At 44.3% G+C, this 15,878-nt stretch overlaps 1 protein-coding gene across 1 annotated transcript in view; it reads right to left on the bottom strand.

Moving 5' to 3' along the window:
• The window catches only part of LOC146194602 (uncharacterized), a 31,204-nt gene extending 17,739 nt beyond the window's left edge, over nt 1-13,465 (bottom strand). Inside the window, exons 1-6 of the mRNA XM_084596596.1 lie at nt 13,241-13,465; nt 12,464-12,692; nt 11,456-11,881; nt 10,757-10,863; nt 9,514-9,736; nt 9,079-9,363 (exon numbers count right to left, since the gene is read on the bottom strand). Coding sequence (XP_084452722.1) covers nt 9,079-9,363; nt 9,514-9,736; nt 10,757-10,863; nt 11,456-11,881; nt 12,464-12,692; nt 13,241-13,465 — 1,495 coding nt within the window. The remainder of the gene's footprint in view (nt 1-9,078; nt 9,364-9,513; nt 9,737-10,756; nt 10,864-11,455; nt 11,882-12,463; nt 12,693-13,240) is intronic.
• Between the last annotated feature and the right edge of the window lie 2,413 nt (nt 13,466-15,878).

Genomic DNA, 15,878 nt, shown 5'->3' with positions numbered 1-15,878 from the left:
TTGTCTTTAAAAGTAAAAGGATAACCTTATATACACCTTGCATGGCTTTTTAAACGCAATACAAAGGCAAATTATGAGCGCGTATGAAATAAAGGACGCTTGGGACACTCTCTAATGGGGGCAGAAGCGTGCGGCCGCGTGACGGCGCTAATTGCTTTCTTATTTCAAACACTTTCTTCCCATGGTAAGAAATCATTGGTCTGCGCGGTTATGATAACCCAGCAATGGCGGCGGCCGTGGAGGGAGGCATGGAGGGAGGATATATTCTGGGTTTTGAATATTTGGGGGCTGGGATTTAAAACATTCCTATGCAAAATCTACTACACCATTCAAGCTGAAATAACGTTCACAAAGTAGCAAAATATCGTCTACGTTATCTGATAAGTGATTCAACATCGGTACTTGCCTACATTTTCCGAAATCGAGAAAAAACTGCTCTCGGCAGCGTGCACAATTTTCGCAGAAGAGAGTCGAAAAGCTATTTTAACATGATGCGTCATCTGTCGGGCAGCGAGGCAAGCGCACCAACGGCCGGGATGGAGCTTGTCTCACTGCTCGACAGATGACGCATCATTTTTGACGCATCATCAGAATTTGTCTTTGCTTGCCTGCCGGAGCGTTCGCCGCGGCCAAGGCTTGCCAGTGCCCTACGCATAATTTCTGCCCCCGTGTGCTTTTTCTCTTCTGTCCGCTTCTTTTATTTTACACAATAGCCTTCTCCTCCCTTACAATGAGAAGTTGCGTCTACTCAAGTGCCCTGCCATATAGCGGACGCATTTCAGTGAGTGATACGGGCTAAATGGGGTGTACGGGAGCTTGTGCGCCAAAATATAACTGATGTTACAGCACCTACAGCTGCGCTTCGTAATAAGCAAACAGTATAATGACATGATCTACACATGAAATCGCGGTCACCTTGTGGCTTGCTGTTTATCAGAACTCGGTAAATAATTTTACTAACAGCTATAAGGTTCACTAAAACTGTGAGCGACAAGTTAAACAAACAATAGCATTAACTAATGTAACAAAACATTTACACTGAATAGCATGTATCATTTTGTTCCATACTAAGCGCAAATTACATAACATCGCGAAAAACCAAAGCCAAGTAACAGGCAAATTTAAAAAAAAAGTAGGAGTCGTGCTCTTCATAACTTTTTTTAAATGTACCGCCTCAACAGTCGGGCCAACGCATTGCCGCACTCTTGCCATTAACCTGGCGCCGTGCCCGGCATTTAGTCCGCCCAAAAAGTCGGGCCAAAGGCCGCTGCGAACTACTTGCCGAAATGGCTGGCGGCTACCTCCGGGCCGACCGCTTGCCGTGGTTTACTAGCCGACTAAGTAGGCTGCCGACCATTTTCCGAACGTCGGCCACACGTAAATGGTCGGCCAAGGATGCTTGGGAAGTGATCAATGTGTACATTCTTACTGCTTCATGTTCGATAGCATACTGCTGAAAAGCCGTCCAAGTCTTAATTTTTTCTGTGGTTTTGAGATATAACCATCTCTTTGGTGTACATTTTGTTGATAGCATGTGCAAGAACCAAGTTCAGCTTTGGGGTGACGCAGTGGTTACGGCGCTCGACTATTGTTCCCAAAGACGCGGGATCGAATCCCGGCCTCGGCGGCCGCTTTTCAATGGAGGCGAAAAGCAAGGCGCCCGTGTGCTGTGCGACGTTAGTGCGATGTTAGAACCCCAGGTGGTCGAAATTTCCGGAGCCCTCCACTACAGCGTCTCTCATAGCCTGAGCCGCTTTGGGACATTAAACCCCACAAACCAAACCAAACCTTTCCTTGGTGCTATAATTTTTTGTCTACCATCTGTAGACATACCGAGTGTATTCTTCTACAAGTGATGTGGCCCTTGCTGAGAGCTGTCATTCTTTGTTGTATACTTTGCTTTTTTGTGTTCTGCTTAAACTCAGTGTGCATTTTATTAAGTGCTTCATGTCAATGAAACACAGGAAGGTAGAAAAACGTTCTCCTTCTACCTCCAGAAGTGCCATTCTTAAGTAGGACGTGCGGGCACCAACAGTTCACAATTCACTTTGGTGTTTGTGGCAAGCAGGCAGTCTGCGATGTACTACTTCAGTGAGAATACTTGACATACGTGCACCCTGGTGGATGTGTCTGCAGTCGTTTACCATAGCAGAGTCCATTTCGTTACACCTATCTTGAGTGCTACTAAGGTGAAACGTGAGGTGCCCACTGTGTTTTTCCACAAACTGCAGAGTGAAGCGAGCTGTGCTTCTTTGTATTTGGTTGCCTTTATGCTTGTTTTCTATTGCTTCCTTCATATGCTGAATGTAGATGAACAGCAATCAACTAGTTTTCCCAAGGATAATTTGTGCATCTATTTGGTGGTCATTGTCTTTCATTGTTGTATGCACGGAAAATGAGGCCCCCACCAACTTGTCAACCCATTTTGGCAATTTTAGATTCCACTTTTACAAAATTTGCCAGTTTCATTTTGCACTGCAATTACTGATGCTTTGTAGCGATGTTAATCAAGATCCCAGATAACCTGTTTAACCTCTGCATCATTTGTGTGGCTCGGCTATCAATGAACATTTTTGTATTCTTCAGTTTTTTCACAAAGGCAACTATTGACTTCTCTGTTTTGTAACTAGGTGATATTGATGTGCATGTGCACCCACTGGCAAAAGTTCTTGAAGGTGGCTTCGCATGGGAAAAAATGCATTCTTTTGTGTACGAGATAAATTGCTTGACATTTCATGTTTCACTATATAACCCATAGTCACAATAATGATGCACAAGCGCAGGAATGAAATAAAAACTTTTTGATAAGATTGTCCTTCATAAATTTTTGACTGCAGCTGTACAAAATGCTTTGCTCCTTTTGTGCATTGCTACATATCTTGTTCCATATAATATCTCCCTCCATGATAGCGTTGTGTGTAGTCCTTCCATACCTCTATTATGAGGCTGCTATCTGGGCCAGTTGCTTCTTGACACATTCTTGCTGCTGCCACATGCCCTCCGGCACTCACATATGTTAAAAGAGGGTTGGTAAAGCTCACATATTCATGCTCTAAGCCACTGGAGCATGACTTCATCACTCGAGATGTTTATCGAATGATTGCAGCTGTGTATAACTGCTTCATTGCTTTTTTTCTATTAGTTGCTTTTGTAGCCTTATCTTCATTGTTCCTTGTGAGCTTTAAATTGAGAATTTTAAGGAAGGGGCATAAATTTTATGCCAATCACTTTCATTTCATTTATGTAGAAGCACTTTCAAGGAAACTTGTGTTTCATCATCACTTTTCAACATTTTGTACCATTGTGCTAGTACTGAGTTGTATAACTTTTTGCTCACATAAGTGACAGCTGCACTAGTTTCACTTACACCTATCCTATTGTCACATGTGTTTTCTACGTTATCTAGTATCCCTATGCTTTCCTATTATATCAGCTTCAGCAATCCTCTCTGCATTTAACCCTCAGAATGTGTTCCATATTTTGCACGTCTGCAATGTGTACAGCCTAAATTGAACACCACAATATATTCTTAAGATTGCATTCTAAAGATAACTTCCTGAAGGTACAATCCTATTGAACACAGTAGACGTCATACTATCCATAAGTGAGCCATTCTTTTTCATGATGTATTGAAGAATTTGTGAACAAAGCGATTTCATTTTAACTTGACCACATTCATCTGTTGTTTCTGTGGTACAGCCCCTGCCACAGCTGCATCTATAACTCGGCTGTTGGCACTGTGGTCAAATGTCTTGCGAGCTAGCAGAGCCTAATGTAGCGTAGATGTTCAGCTATTGGCTTCTTGCTTTTTTTTTTGATGCAGCAACGTTAAAGCCTCTTTTCTGCACAAAACGCGACGTTGTGAGTGGAAAATCTTGGGCACATTTCAGACAGGTGACATGGCGGAGTACTCAGTGTGATGTCTCTGGCTTCACCTTTGAGATGAATGTGTGAGGTGATAAACCTTGCAGGATCTTTGGGTAATGGCCATGGAAACGTCATGGCCATTACCCAATGGCCATGGCCATGGAACCCTTAGGCCATGGAAACGCATCCGTACAGCTTGGTTAGAGTGGGCTTTATAGGTATCTAGACAAGTGGTCTTCCACATAATTGGATAACTTACAGGTATATGCTACTGATATGTATCATAGAATAAATACTAGGTGTTAGCAGTAGCAAAGTCGATTCACACGAATGAGAGTCTGCAGACAGGAGCCATAAAAGCTGTTGTGTCATAGCGGTAAATGCTGAGCTTGCGTGTCCCCACAATTGTTTTTAGAGCATGAAGTTTTCAAGTGCTGTGCTGGTTTGCCTGATAGCCGTCACATTGAGTGACTTGCTGAAATAAGGCTTGTCTTCCTGAGACAAACATTTCTGCTTTTTGGTAGACTGCATAAAGGGAACATTCTAGGTGTGGCAGGCATTTATGCACAGATAAAATCATTCTTACACACACTATAACTACCTTTGCCCTGTCCATAACAGAATCAGGGAATACTTGCTCTGTCCCAGGTGCCGACTACCATTTAAATGACGTTGAGTTCCATGATCTTTGATACTGGTAATACTGCGGAACGCATAGCATCCCTTGACTGTAGTTGCAGCCTAGTGGTTTGAGCATTTGGGGACCAATCCTCAGTGGTGTTGGGTACTCATTGGTAAAACAGTGGGTGCTTGCTTTGCTAGTGCTGGGGTTATCTTGGGCCAAACACTTGGAGAATGGGTTTTTGACCCTATCTTGTGTTCCCTTGCTTTGTATAACTAATTTCTCTTCTTTGGTCTCCAAGGCCGTGCCACCTTTCAGATATGGCGATGAGCTGTACAAGTACAACAATACTGTAATTACTTGAATGTGTGACAGCCTTTCATTTTAGGCTGTGTATTGTAGAGTGTGCAGTGCTGTAAATAAATTTTGTATTGTTTTGTATATTGTAATTTTCAGTTTTCTTATAAGCAAGGCTTCATGTCAGGTGCATGTAAAAAAAATGCCAAAAAGTACCGGAAGCAAATGATACACCAATTGTTAGTCAACGACGAGCTGTTTAAAGCTACAGGGAATGTGTTACGTGAGTAGCAGGTCTCTTAAAGTGTGCATGTTTTACCAAAATAAAGGACAGAAGCTATACTGCAACCTGTTGGAAAAACCATGCATACAAGACGCACTAGCTGCAAATCATACGCTAATTTAAATCACGTTTAGTTTTCCAATGATATGCAATTAGAATGTCGAAAAAGTAAATTTCATGCTTTATTCCCATATTTATGCCCGTATTCAGGTGAGGTTCATTTGAGCATGTTTTTGAGTCAGAGTGTAGAGAGTGGATGTTAGACAGTTGCACGTTGGACATTATGCATTGCTGGAAGAGCACACGGGATGGCAAAGCCAATACAAATCATACAGTATTATCACCTGGCAATAATGAACCTTTGCCAAAAAATCCAGAACACCACCCTGATGTGCTGCAGGCCACATCAGCCTTGCAATTCATGCCTCTTTTTGTCGAATATTGTTCCTGTGCATGCTTCTGTTTTTCTTTTTTGTTGCTGTTACTTTTTACTTACGGTGTCTTTAAAGTCACGCTTGTTTTCCCCTTTGGCTCCCTTGCTTCACTCAGAGACAGGTTCGGGCTTTGTGTAGCATGTGCACTGGTTAATGTGTGCATGAATGCTACATTCAATGACAATTGCTTCAAGAAAATGGTTTCCATACTGCATCTAGCTCATTGTAATTAGGCATCATATATCATATTCACTCTTCATGTCTGTTCCTTCACTTCCTGATCGTCAAATAGTATATGTGAAGGCATTTCTCTAGCCGACCTCATTACCCTTCTCTCCTCTGAGCAATCTTGCTGCACTGAAAGAAAGTGCCGGATGCTATTGCAAGTGCAAAACTGGTAAACCGTAGCAAAGGAACTAAGCTGTACCTGACAAATTTTGTTTCTCTTGTGACATTGTGGTGTGATGTGCACCTGCATCAGACGAGCAGTGTTGCTACTTTTATAAAATGTTTTTATGCAACATGCTCAGAAACCAAGCAGAATAATACCGACAGGTTTTTTTTTTTTTTTTTTTTTTTTTTTTTTTTTTTTTTTTTTTTTTTAACGAGGCATCTGCCACAACAGAGTGACACACTCTGCATGCGGTGAAATGTGCATACAGCGTGCTATGTCTAATTCAGGGCACATTAAATGCCATCAGCGTGAAAGCTAACCTGTTGCTGCCAGTGGGCATCTGGATACACTTTTTATTGCATTTTCATTGCTGCCAGAAAATCTTATCTGCTTATTTTTGCGGCTGCGTGAAAACGTCCCCGCCGCGATTGCTCAGTAATGATTATAGACGCTCGGCTCTCTGACCCGCAATATGTGCGTAGCCCAGCTACGACGATCGCATTTCGATGGAATTAACACGCTAAAGGTGGTCCGATGTCAGCGCATGCTAAGATCGCCAGATATATGGCCTAATCGAGCTCTCCACTATGCGTGTTTTCACTACGCCGCTCCAGTCGGGCTGATATCCGCACGCTACGCCACTGAAGCCAACACGTATACCCAGCCGTAGCAGACTTGCTAACATGATGGAAACGGTGGGCTGCCGCAGACAGTTTCCAACGACAGTGATACCCTGAGAAGGCCAGCGTTGTCGTCGGAAAGGTGCGTCTCTTCTCTAGAGGCAACTGCAGCCCGAAAATCTGTTGGGCGCTTCCAATTCTCAGTATTCGTAAACAAATTTTTTAATCCTGATACTCGCCGATTTCTCTGCGCGATTAAGTCCATAAATGAAACACGCACAGCTAGCAACATGCAGGCATCTCAAGTGAGGCATCGCTCACACTTGACGACCGGCTGTTTGTGGGGTTTGCGTCGAGTACCGCCGTTCGCTCAGCCTAGCTGCTGCTGGACGTCCGACAGCGTGTGTACTATGATGCACTGTGGTCGCAACTACCGTTACTATAATAGTACAGTACAGCCGCAATGTATACGTAAGTATCTCACTATCTCCTCAGCCTTGCCCTGCCGCGCGACGCGTGTATGCAGCGTAAACAGTGTTCGCACCGACCCTTCAGCTTCTTGGCATCGCAGCGTTGGCATTTTTGTAATCGGCGCCAAGTAGCAGACGACGGCGTTATTTTTTGTAACTTTTTTCCTTGTTTTTTAAATTTCGTCATCAATTTCTGTTTATACGCGTTTTAGCGCCGTCCCAATTTTCACGTCACGGGTACGTCACAACATGGCCGAAAAGGCGAATCCCCGGCAGTACTACTATAGTGCCTAGAATATACTGGCTAGTGTGCCGACCGCGGCCTCCTGGGTGGCGCCGCCAGCGATGAATGCCGGCGGCCGCCGCCAGGGGCGCTGCAAACTGGGTGGGTACCTGTCACGACGCCCGCAGCCTACCGCGCTCTCGCAACACCGGCAAGAGGTCTAGGCGCGCGCTGCATTTCTTTGCTTTCGTCAAGTTGGTAACAGACCACAGTTCTACTGGAGGCAGCTGACTACCAGTTTAAAGGTTTGTTTTGAACTTAGACTAGAATTTTGCGGCATATTCAATCATCGACGCTTCGGTGTAACTTCAAGTTTTGAACATCCCCGGTGCTCACAAAGTAAAAACGGAATATGTACCCGGGCGACGGTAGCACCATAGGCTTTTATTGGTGTAATGTCATTTTGGTAGCTTTTTCCTAACAAAATGTAAGGATCATATGTGTACATGTGTTTTACCTACACTAATTCAACTGAAATAGATCAGTAATAGATTTATTGGTAATTGGTGGTTCTCAATGTGTACTCTACATTTGCTGACAAGCAAATACGTGTATGTGTGTGTGTGTGTGTGTGTGTGTGTGTGTGTGTGTGTGTGTGTGTGTGAATAATGCAGGAAAGAACAATACAACACTTGTTTTTATTGCTACAATAACAAGACGCAGACAGTTGGATGCAGAGCATGAAGGGGAGCATTTACTGGCAGCGGCGCTGTTTAAGAAACATTTGTCGTCGCCTTCGAGCTTCCCTCTCTTTGTTTAGCCCCTTGACAAAAAAACGAAACCTTAAGAGAACATAAAATTTTACAACTGCAGTTATAATTGCCTTTTCATGCTCTGGACAGCCAAGTTCAGGAAAAGACACCTGCTGTAGCTGGATCAAGAATTCAACTAAACTTCCTTCATGGAGTTCGTTTTTACTAAAAAACGTTGTAAAGGCATCCTCCATGGCCTTTACAGCAGTTAACAAGCTCTGGCTGGGGTACACCAGGCCCCATTAACAAAATGAGCAGTAAAGTATGAAGAAGCATCGGCACCAGCTTCTGCTTTGCTGACGCAAAGATAGTCTGCACACCGTGGACAGCAGCTCCTGGCAATCATCTTTCTTGCCACATAGCCTGTAGTATAATAAATTAGAGCACTATTGCTCTTTTTTTCTGTGTATGATTCATGGTCACTGCTAGACACGATTACTTCAACAACGTCATGAGCTTCGCTGAGATTTCCTTGGTCAAGTAGGTCATCTATTTTCTCTGAAAGAAAACTGCTCGTTGTTTCACACAGCTCATTTGGGTTTAGCAGTGCTTTGATCACCTCTGGGGTGCAATTTCCTCCTCTAGGCGGTTTCGCCAGGTTGTAGAACGCTAGTAGATTCACAGTCACGAGAAACTGTGAAACGGTGGGGTGGTCGTTGCATCCCGACGACTGCCTAATTATCCCAAAAAGGTTTTCAATTTTATCCTGGCTTAATCGGGACGTAAGCAGATGTTTGAACCCCACAGCCGACGTCAGGAACGACAAGTCAAGTGTGCTCTTGATCGTCACTCTTAATCCTGCCGATGTGTTTTCCGTAAGGAAGCCACCGCCAGCTGGTTTCGCATGCTGCTCCCATTCCTGCAGGTACTCTAAGAAGCCTTTGATATATTGTTCGTTCGGACTATTAGGCTTGAGTGCCTTCTCGCTTGTTCGCGAAGTCATTATACGAATTAGACGGTTCATATCTTGCACGAAATCTACTGTCGGCTGCACTATCCCATATGAAGACTGAATTTGTTCTTTGTAAATGAAAAGTCCTTTGATGACTTGGTCACCAAACAGCTGAAAAGCGATGTCAACTTTCATTTTTTCAAAGCTGTTCTGATTGATGTGTGCATTTGTTATGCTTGGCATCACCTTGAGGGTCACATTTTCCCGATCCACTTCGAAAGCTGCTTGTATGATGCCGCAGTGAACATGTCCAGCTGGTGTGAGGTATCCTTTTGCAACAAACCCGTTTCTGACATTCTTAATCAAATGTGGAAAGCCTGAGAAAAAATACAGCTTTCTCTTTTGATCTACTGGGTGCTTGGTGCTATTTCGGACGTGGCTTGTAGAACCTGGGAAAAAATCAAATAAATCCAAAATGATAAAATCTGGTATTATTCCATCGCCACATTTTAAACAATGCAAACCTAAAGCTTCAAAATAGCAAAACACTGTAAAAGAGCAATTTTGTATCTTGCGTGAAATTACATTCTTGCTTTTACCCTGTATTCCAAAAAGCCGCCACATTCCTCTATTCCAGCTAGCGCCGTCACATGTTATGGAATCCACGAAGAGGCCAGCTTTTTCCGCAAGGACAGTGGCTTCCAAAATAATTTTAGCCAAGGTCGGGGCTTTAACATTTCCCTTTGAGGCAAAAACACCTAGGATCTGAGTCCAGTCTCCTGCAGAAAGGCAGAAGTTATCGCTCACAGATATGTGCGTATGCTTATATATTTAAGGTTGCGATATAACGAAGAAAGAAAAAGTTATTGAAAAGAGCACATCTTCGATGGAAGACCGTCTGGTTAGGGTTGAAGTACTGGCTACAACCAAAATTTATTAGGAGCTGACGCGTTTCGAGGCCACCTTCGTCTCTAGGAAGTGAACATATTCGATAGAAGTTTGGTTGAGAAAGCAAGAGTTTAAATCAAGTAAAAATGCGAACCAAGTATATCTTAGGCTGAAAAATCGTCAACCTAAAGAAAACACACCCAAGGCTCGGCGTCGTACCAATTTGCTGAATTAAATGAAGAATTTTAAGAAAATAATGAAAAAGCCCAACCCTGTTAGGATAACGTACCGCAACCGAAGCACGGTGCTAAGCAATAGAAGCACAAAATTGACTTTAATGGAGGTAGTTGTTGCGGTGTAGACTATCGAATCCTCGCAGGAGCTTCAATTGTGTCATATGACACATTCGAGACACGGGGAATGATAATCGCCCTGTGGAACCACTCGCGATTTTTACTTCACACACCCACGCTTTGCGTTCAGTGGCCCGGCGGTTAAATATACTCGCTGCAAATCACCCGAAGTCATATAACCGAATGGCGCGGACAAACAGGCTTTGAGACTTTTTTTTTTTTTTTTTTTTTTACGAGAAGTTGCTTGGAGGAGCCAGCGGCCTTGGTTCGCCGTTGTTGCAAAGTGACAGGCCATTCACATATATGCAGAGGGGAGCCTTCTTGAAACTATAAATTGTAGTACACTATAGACCTTTGCATCGGCCTCTTTACTGGGTCGTTGGAAACCGGTTTTTCAAAAGTCCAGAGAGGAGGCTTTTCGAATCTCCCTCGCCCGATAAAAAGGCCTATACGATAACCTGGAAACGCTGCAGATGACATCAGTGGGGAAAAGAAGAACATTTCCTGTTGGCGCCGCATCTGAAGAAACAAAACAACTCGGACGCGAAAACATGGGCTCTTAATTTTGGTTGGTGACAATATTTCAAAGCATTAAACACACCTTACCAGTAAATGGCTGAAACAGCAAAACCATGCCATGGTCTGCCAGCACATTCTTCTCGTCAGCAGGTGTATGATCGCCGAGGTCAACAAAGCCTTCGATGTCGCCTTAATTGAAAAAGAAACCCAGAAGGAACACACTGCTTAATGTCCAAACATATTTCAACACAGATCAGAATATATATATATATATATATATATATATATATATATATATATATATATATATATTCTGATCTGTGTTGAAATATGTTTGGACATTAAGCAGTGTGTTCAACACAGATCAGAATATATATATATATATATATATATATATATATATATATATATATATATATATATATATATATATATATATATATATATATATATATACACTTTCTTTTATCACCTTTTTCGCGCCAGAACGAGCTCCAGGAATATTCCAGTGTATTCTTTTATCACTTCTCTAGATCTATGTTGGGGAGTGGCAAATCGTTCCTACTTTTGTTAGCAGAAATTCAGCCTAGTTTTTGTTCAGTGAACTGACGTTTGTATCGCTCACGCACGCTGACCGCCCCTGAAATGTAGACAGACATAAAAGCCTCCTTTCCGGCTGTTTGTGGGCGCATACCTGTAATCTGTGTAGACATGCTTAGCAAAACTCATTTTCCGTATATGGCACAGAGCATTCCAAGAATCTAATAAAAACTTTATTCACCAACTGACTTCACACTTAGGTTCTCCGATAGCTTTAATTCGTCAATGATGAGGCCACCATGACGACTGTAAACATCCATGGTCTTCGTCTTTTCGTTTAAGGCATTGAAGACTTTAGCGCTGAGGCCAAAACCACCTTTGAAACGCTTCAGGTACTTTTGAAGGCAAGTCCGCCCTGGTAGGACCATAATGGCTTCTCTTCGGAGGTGCTCATATAACTTCGGACTTCGCATCCTCATCAACATACATTCTAGAATCCATTCGTCGTCGTATCGCATGCCTTTATGCGACTTTCGTCGTGCAGCCAGGAGACAATTTTTTACAGCCAGCTGTTGCTTTGTGGGAAGGGACTTAATTTTGCTGTCAAATGTTTTTTCACAAAGAGCCTCATTTTGTTCTTTCATGTGAGCCATTTGCATCATTGCGCCTGCCAACTTTTTCTTAGTCCTTGATAGAATTCGAGATATGTTCTTTGATTCTTTCTTTTCATCAGACTTCCTTGCCATTTCACTTTCCCTTCTCTTTTGTCTGCATGCTTGGTTTTGAGCCAGAATTCTCAGGTACTTGCAGAAAGCACAGGACTCTCCATCGGATTTTACTGATAGCAAACACTTCCCAGAAAAAATCATGCCCCTGTAGGAAGTGTACTTTCCAGAAGCAGGCTTTATGCCGCATCCACCACAAAGAGCTGTCACTTCCTCGATCAAGGATTCGGCCTCTTCGCATGTCATGACAATTTGTTCTGACTTCTTTCTTCCCCTCAGGTAAACCGTTGCCACTGATTGTCCATCAGGTGAAGGGCTTTCAAACACTACCATTTTTTCCGTGAAAATGATGGCGAAATTATTTTCTTCGGCTTCACAGTAGGCGTAAGCCAATGATTCCGCGGGAAACGTTGGTACTCTCATCCAAGTTATTGGAATAGATATGTTGAGAAATGGGTGCATGCTCTCGCTGGTAATTGGAGGGGGTTGTTCAGCAGCAGCAGCGCTTGCTACTTCAGGACTACAAAGTTTGGAGCAATTTTCATTCATTTCACCTCCATTGGCGGGCCGAGACTCTTCAAGGATCATTGGTTCGGCACTCCCAATGGCTGAACTCAACTCGGAGGTTTCTGGCTCACCACGCCTGCAACGCTTTGCTGGAGGCTCTTTCTCGCACAGATTTCTACTTTTCCTTTTTGCTGGCGATTTGCGCGCAAGATGTTTAGGGTAATCCGGGAATATAGTAGGTATGGGCTTCAGACGTGGTTTATCGCGGGGAAGCTCATTTGTAACGCCGTTCACGGTGACACGGAACACGCGCTCAATATCAGTTCAGTTCAGTTCAGGCGTTCAGTCGTGTCCGACTCTTCGTGACCCTATGGACCATGTCACGCCACGCTTTCCGGTCTCTCACTATCTTCTTAACATCACATAGCTTCATCTGCAATGCCTCGAGAATGCCATCTAACCATCGCGTTCGCTGCCTACCCCTTCTCCGGCGACCCTCAACCTTTCCCAACATCAAATCTTTCTCCAGCGACTCCTCTCGTCTCATCAGATGACCAAAGTAGCTGAGCTTTAACTTTAGAATTTGACCCTCCAATGAGCAGTCAGGGTTTATGGTCAACAATATCGACTGATTTGATCTTCTGGCAGTCCAAGGAACTCTTAAGAGTCTTCGCCAGCACCACAATTCAAACGCGTCAATTCTTCGGCGGTCAGCCTTTTTCACAGTCCAACTCTCGCATCCATACATCACAACTGGAAAGACCATAGCACGGGTTATACGGATCTTGGTTGGCAGATCCGTATAGTATATAGTCGCTCTCAAAATGTTTCTCGCACACCACAGCCATTGACGATAACTTTCTGTCTTTTCTTTTGATGCGGCGTTCCCATTCTGCGAGCCGCGTAGCATCAGATGGTGCAGTAAACATTGAAACTCTCTCCTTGTTCGACCGGAGACCGCTTTTGCAGAAAGGCACAAAGCAAGCCTTCTCTTTGAACTGCCGCTTTGGTTTCGACATATTTCCGGGCAGACAAAACTACAATCAAGAACTCATTTTGTTCTTCGTAGATATGATGAAAAAAAAAAAAAAAAAAACAGCGCCCAAAGGCGCACACAGCGTACGCACACAGCGCACGCACACAACGGATTCAGTCACACCGAAATTGCTACAGGAGCACACGGAACGACTCCCATATGCAGTTCCCCACTCACAAAAACAAACGCTGCACTTCCGTGAAAAAAAGAGCACCAGATTCAGCTTGAACCGAGTTGAAAACCCATATGCACGCACAACACCAACAGACTGGCTTCTGAAACGAAAAAACCGCGTCGTCTGCTCCTGTGGTACCCTCCCGACAAGCAGCGCCCTCTGCCGCTATGAAATGGGTTTCATTGCAAATGGCGCCACCCTCGCCCATAGGGAAGCGCTGCCGGACGGCACACTAGCCAGTATATTCTAGGCACTATAGTACTACTATAGTACTACCGGCAGGCGAGTGTGTAGTCTCGATAGCAAGACGCTTCATATTACTCATACATTTTTTGACAATTACAATGTTTTAAATGTTTATTGTAATTTTATTAGCGTTTCTATTAATAATCAAGAGATTTAAGCTGTCACTAACTAAAAACGATGCGTACACTTGAATAGCTACCCTCGCTCTCAGTGCTTGCGCTAAGGCGAAGTCGTTCGTCTGCTGCTGCACTTCGATGGTATGCGGTATCTCAAGCTGCATCAACGAAGTTGGAGTACTGTAGTTGGAGTTATTTGTATACCCAGTCTTTAGAAAGTCGTCACTTGACACGGCAGCATTTCGCTCAAGCGCCGGTCGAAGACAGCACCGCTTTTGCTCCCGCAAGCCGCCAGCGTCAAGCCAGCACCTTTACGGTGCACCCGGCCCCGCTGTCACCGGCGTCAGAAAAGTGTGCGAGAATTTGTTTTTTCCCATAAATAATAATCCCTGGAGTAAAGCAATGTCAGAAATTAATACTTTTGATGGATTGTTGACACGTACCGAGTCGCTAGGAGGAGTAATTGCTGCGATACAAGCAAATTTCTACACGCAACTTCATAGCCATTGTCGCCGGCGGTGCGGCACAGCTCACCCTTGTAGTACACGCATACGCTAGCTACGCTCCTAAGGCAACGTCGATTTGAATTGCACATTTTTCTCATTATTATCATTTCTCTCAAGGCAGTGCCACAAGTGAGCCATATATCCTATTAAGCTGGCCATACGAAAGCGGCACCCACTACTTCAATGCGAAGCAAACTATAGGCCTAGCGACGACCACGGAGGAGCGCACTTGCCCCGCGCACTCTGCCGTTCGCGGCGCTCACGGGCGGCATTACAGCGGAAAGCTAGTAGCATCCGGTACTGTGAACGCTGCGAACTTCTCGCCTAATTTCGTGATGCTGCGGAAATTGGACCTTTTTCGACGTTGTGTCTACACGCCGAGCAAACGCTGTGAAGACGTGACGATGCTGCCGTGCGTGGCTGCTTAGAAGCGCCGTCGGACATGATTTTGTGTGAAAAAATGCACGCTGCTCTGAATCATACAACTCGTGCACTTTTCGTGCTCAAACACCAGTGACTCATTTCCATACATAGGCGCTACCGGCATTTTCTCGGTTAACGATGCAAATCAAAGTCGCAATTGCTACGTTCACGATAACCGCAGTTAGCAGCGTAACTATATATCATAAACGAGGCCGATTTTGCATGTAAACAGCAGTAACCGTGCATGTTCTCAACCATGTACTCAAATGCACAAATAAACTGAATATTACCTTGGGGTAATTGTGCTTGCAATAAAATTGAATTTTAAGGTATTTTCGTGAAAACTAATTATTTTCCACATAAGGCTGCAGCATCCGCATCGGCACTGCCGTCATTTCAAAATGACACTTGATTTTGCCGTGTGACAGTGAGCACCGATAGGGGAGAAAACCTGGGCTAGGGGGCGCTGCGCCGCTCTGTGCGTCAGCGCCCTCCATGGAGATCCCGTCAAAACCTACGCGCAGTGCGGCCGCGTCGTCTGCTCCTATGTAAGTGCACTTCGTGAGAGAGAGAGAGAGAAATAACATTTATTGCACCCGTCAAAAGGTTGGTGAGGATCCGAGGCGAAGCTCTGTCCCAACCATGTCCTCCCCCTCAGCCGTCGACCTGGATCCCTTGGATCTTAGCAGCGGCCAGGGCAAGACGGATGACTTCTCGTTGCCCTTTTTCGTCCTGCTTGAGAAGTAGTGCCTCCCAGGACTCATCTGTTCGGTCAGGTTCTCCAAATCTAGGACACGTCCATATCATATGGATCATGTCCGCTATGCCATCGCAACGTTTGCACCTGGGGCTAAAAATTTCCGGGTGCCACTTGCTGTAAAGCCGGGGGTTCGGGAATACTCCAGTCTGTAGCTTACGCCACATAACCTC

Source organism: Amblyomma maculatum, chromosome 3, assembly GCF_055883805.1.
Source record: "Amblyomma maculatum isolate TAMU_Amacu chromosome 3, ASM5588380v1, whole genome shotgun sequence".
Lineage (NCBI taxonomy): Eukaryota > Metazoa > Arthropoda > Arachnida > Ixodida > Ixodidae > Amblyomma > Amblyomma maculatum.
The sequence above is the reverse complement of the archived record's forward strand: the minus strand, read 5'-3'. Positions and strand labels throughout refer to the sequence as shown.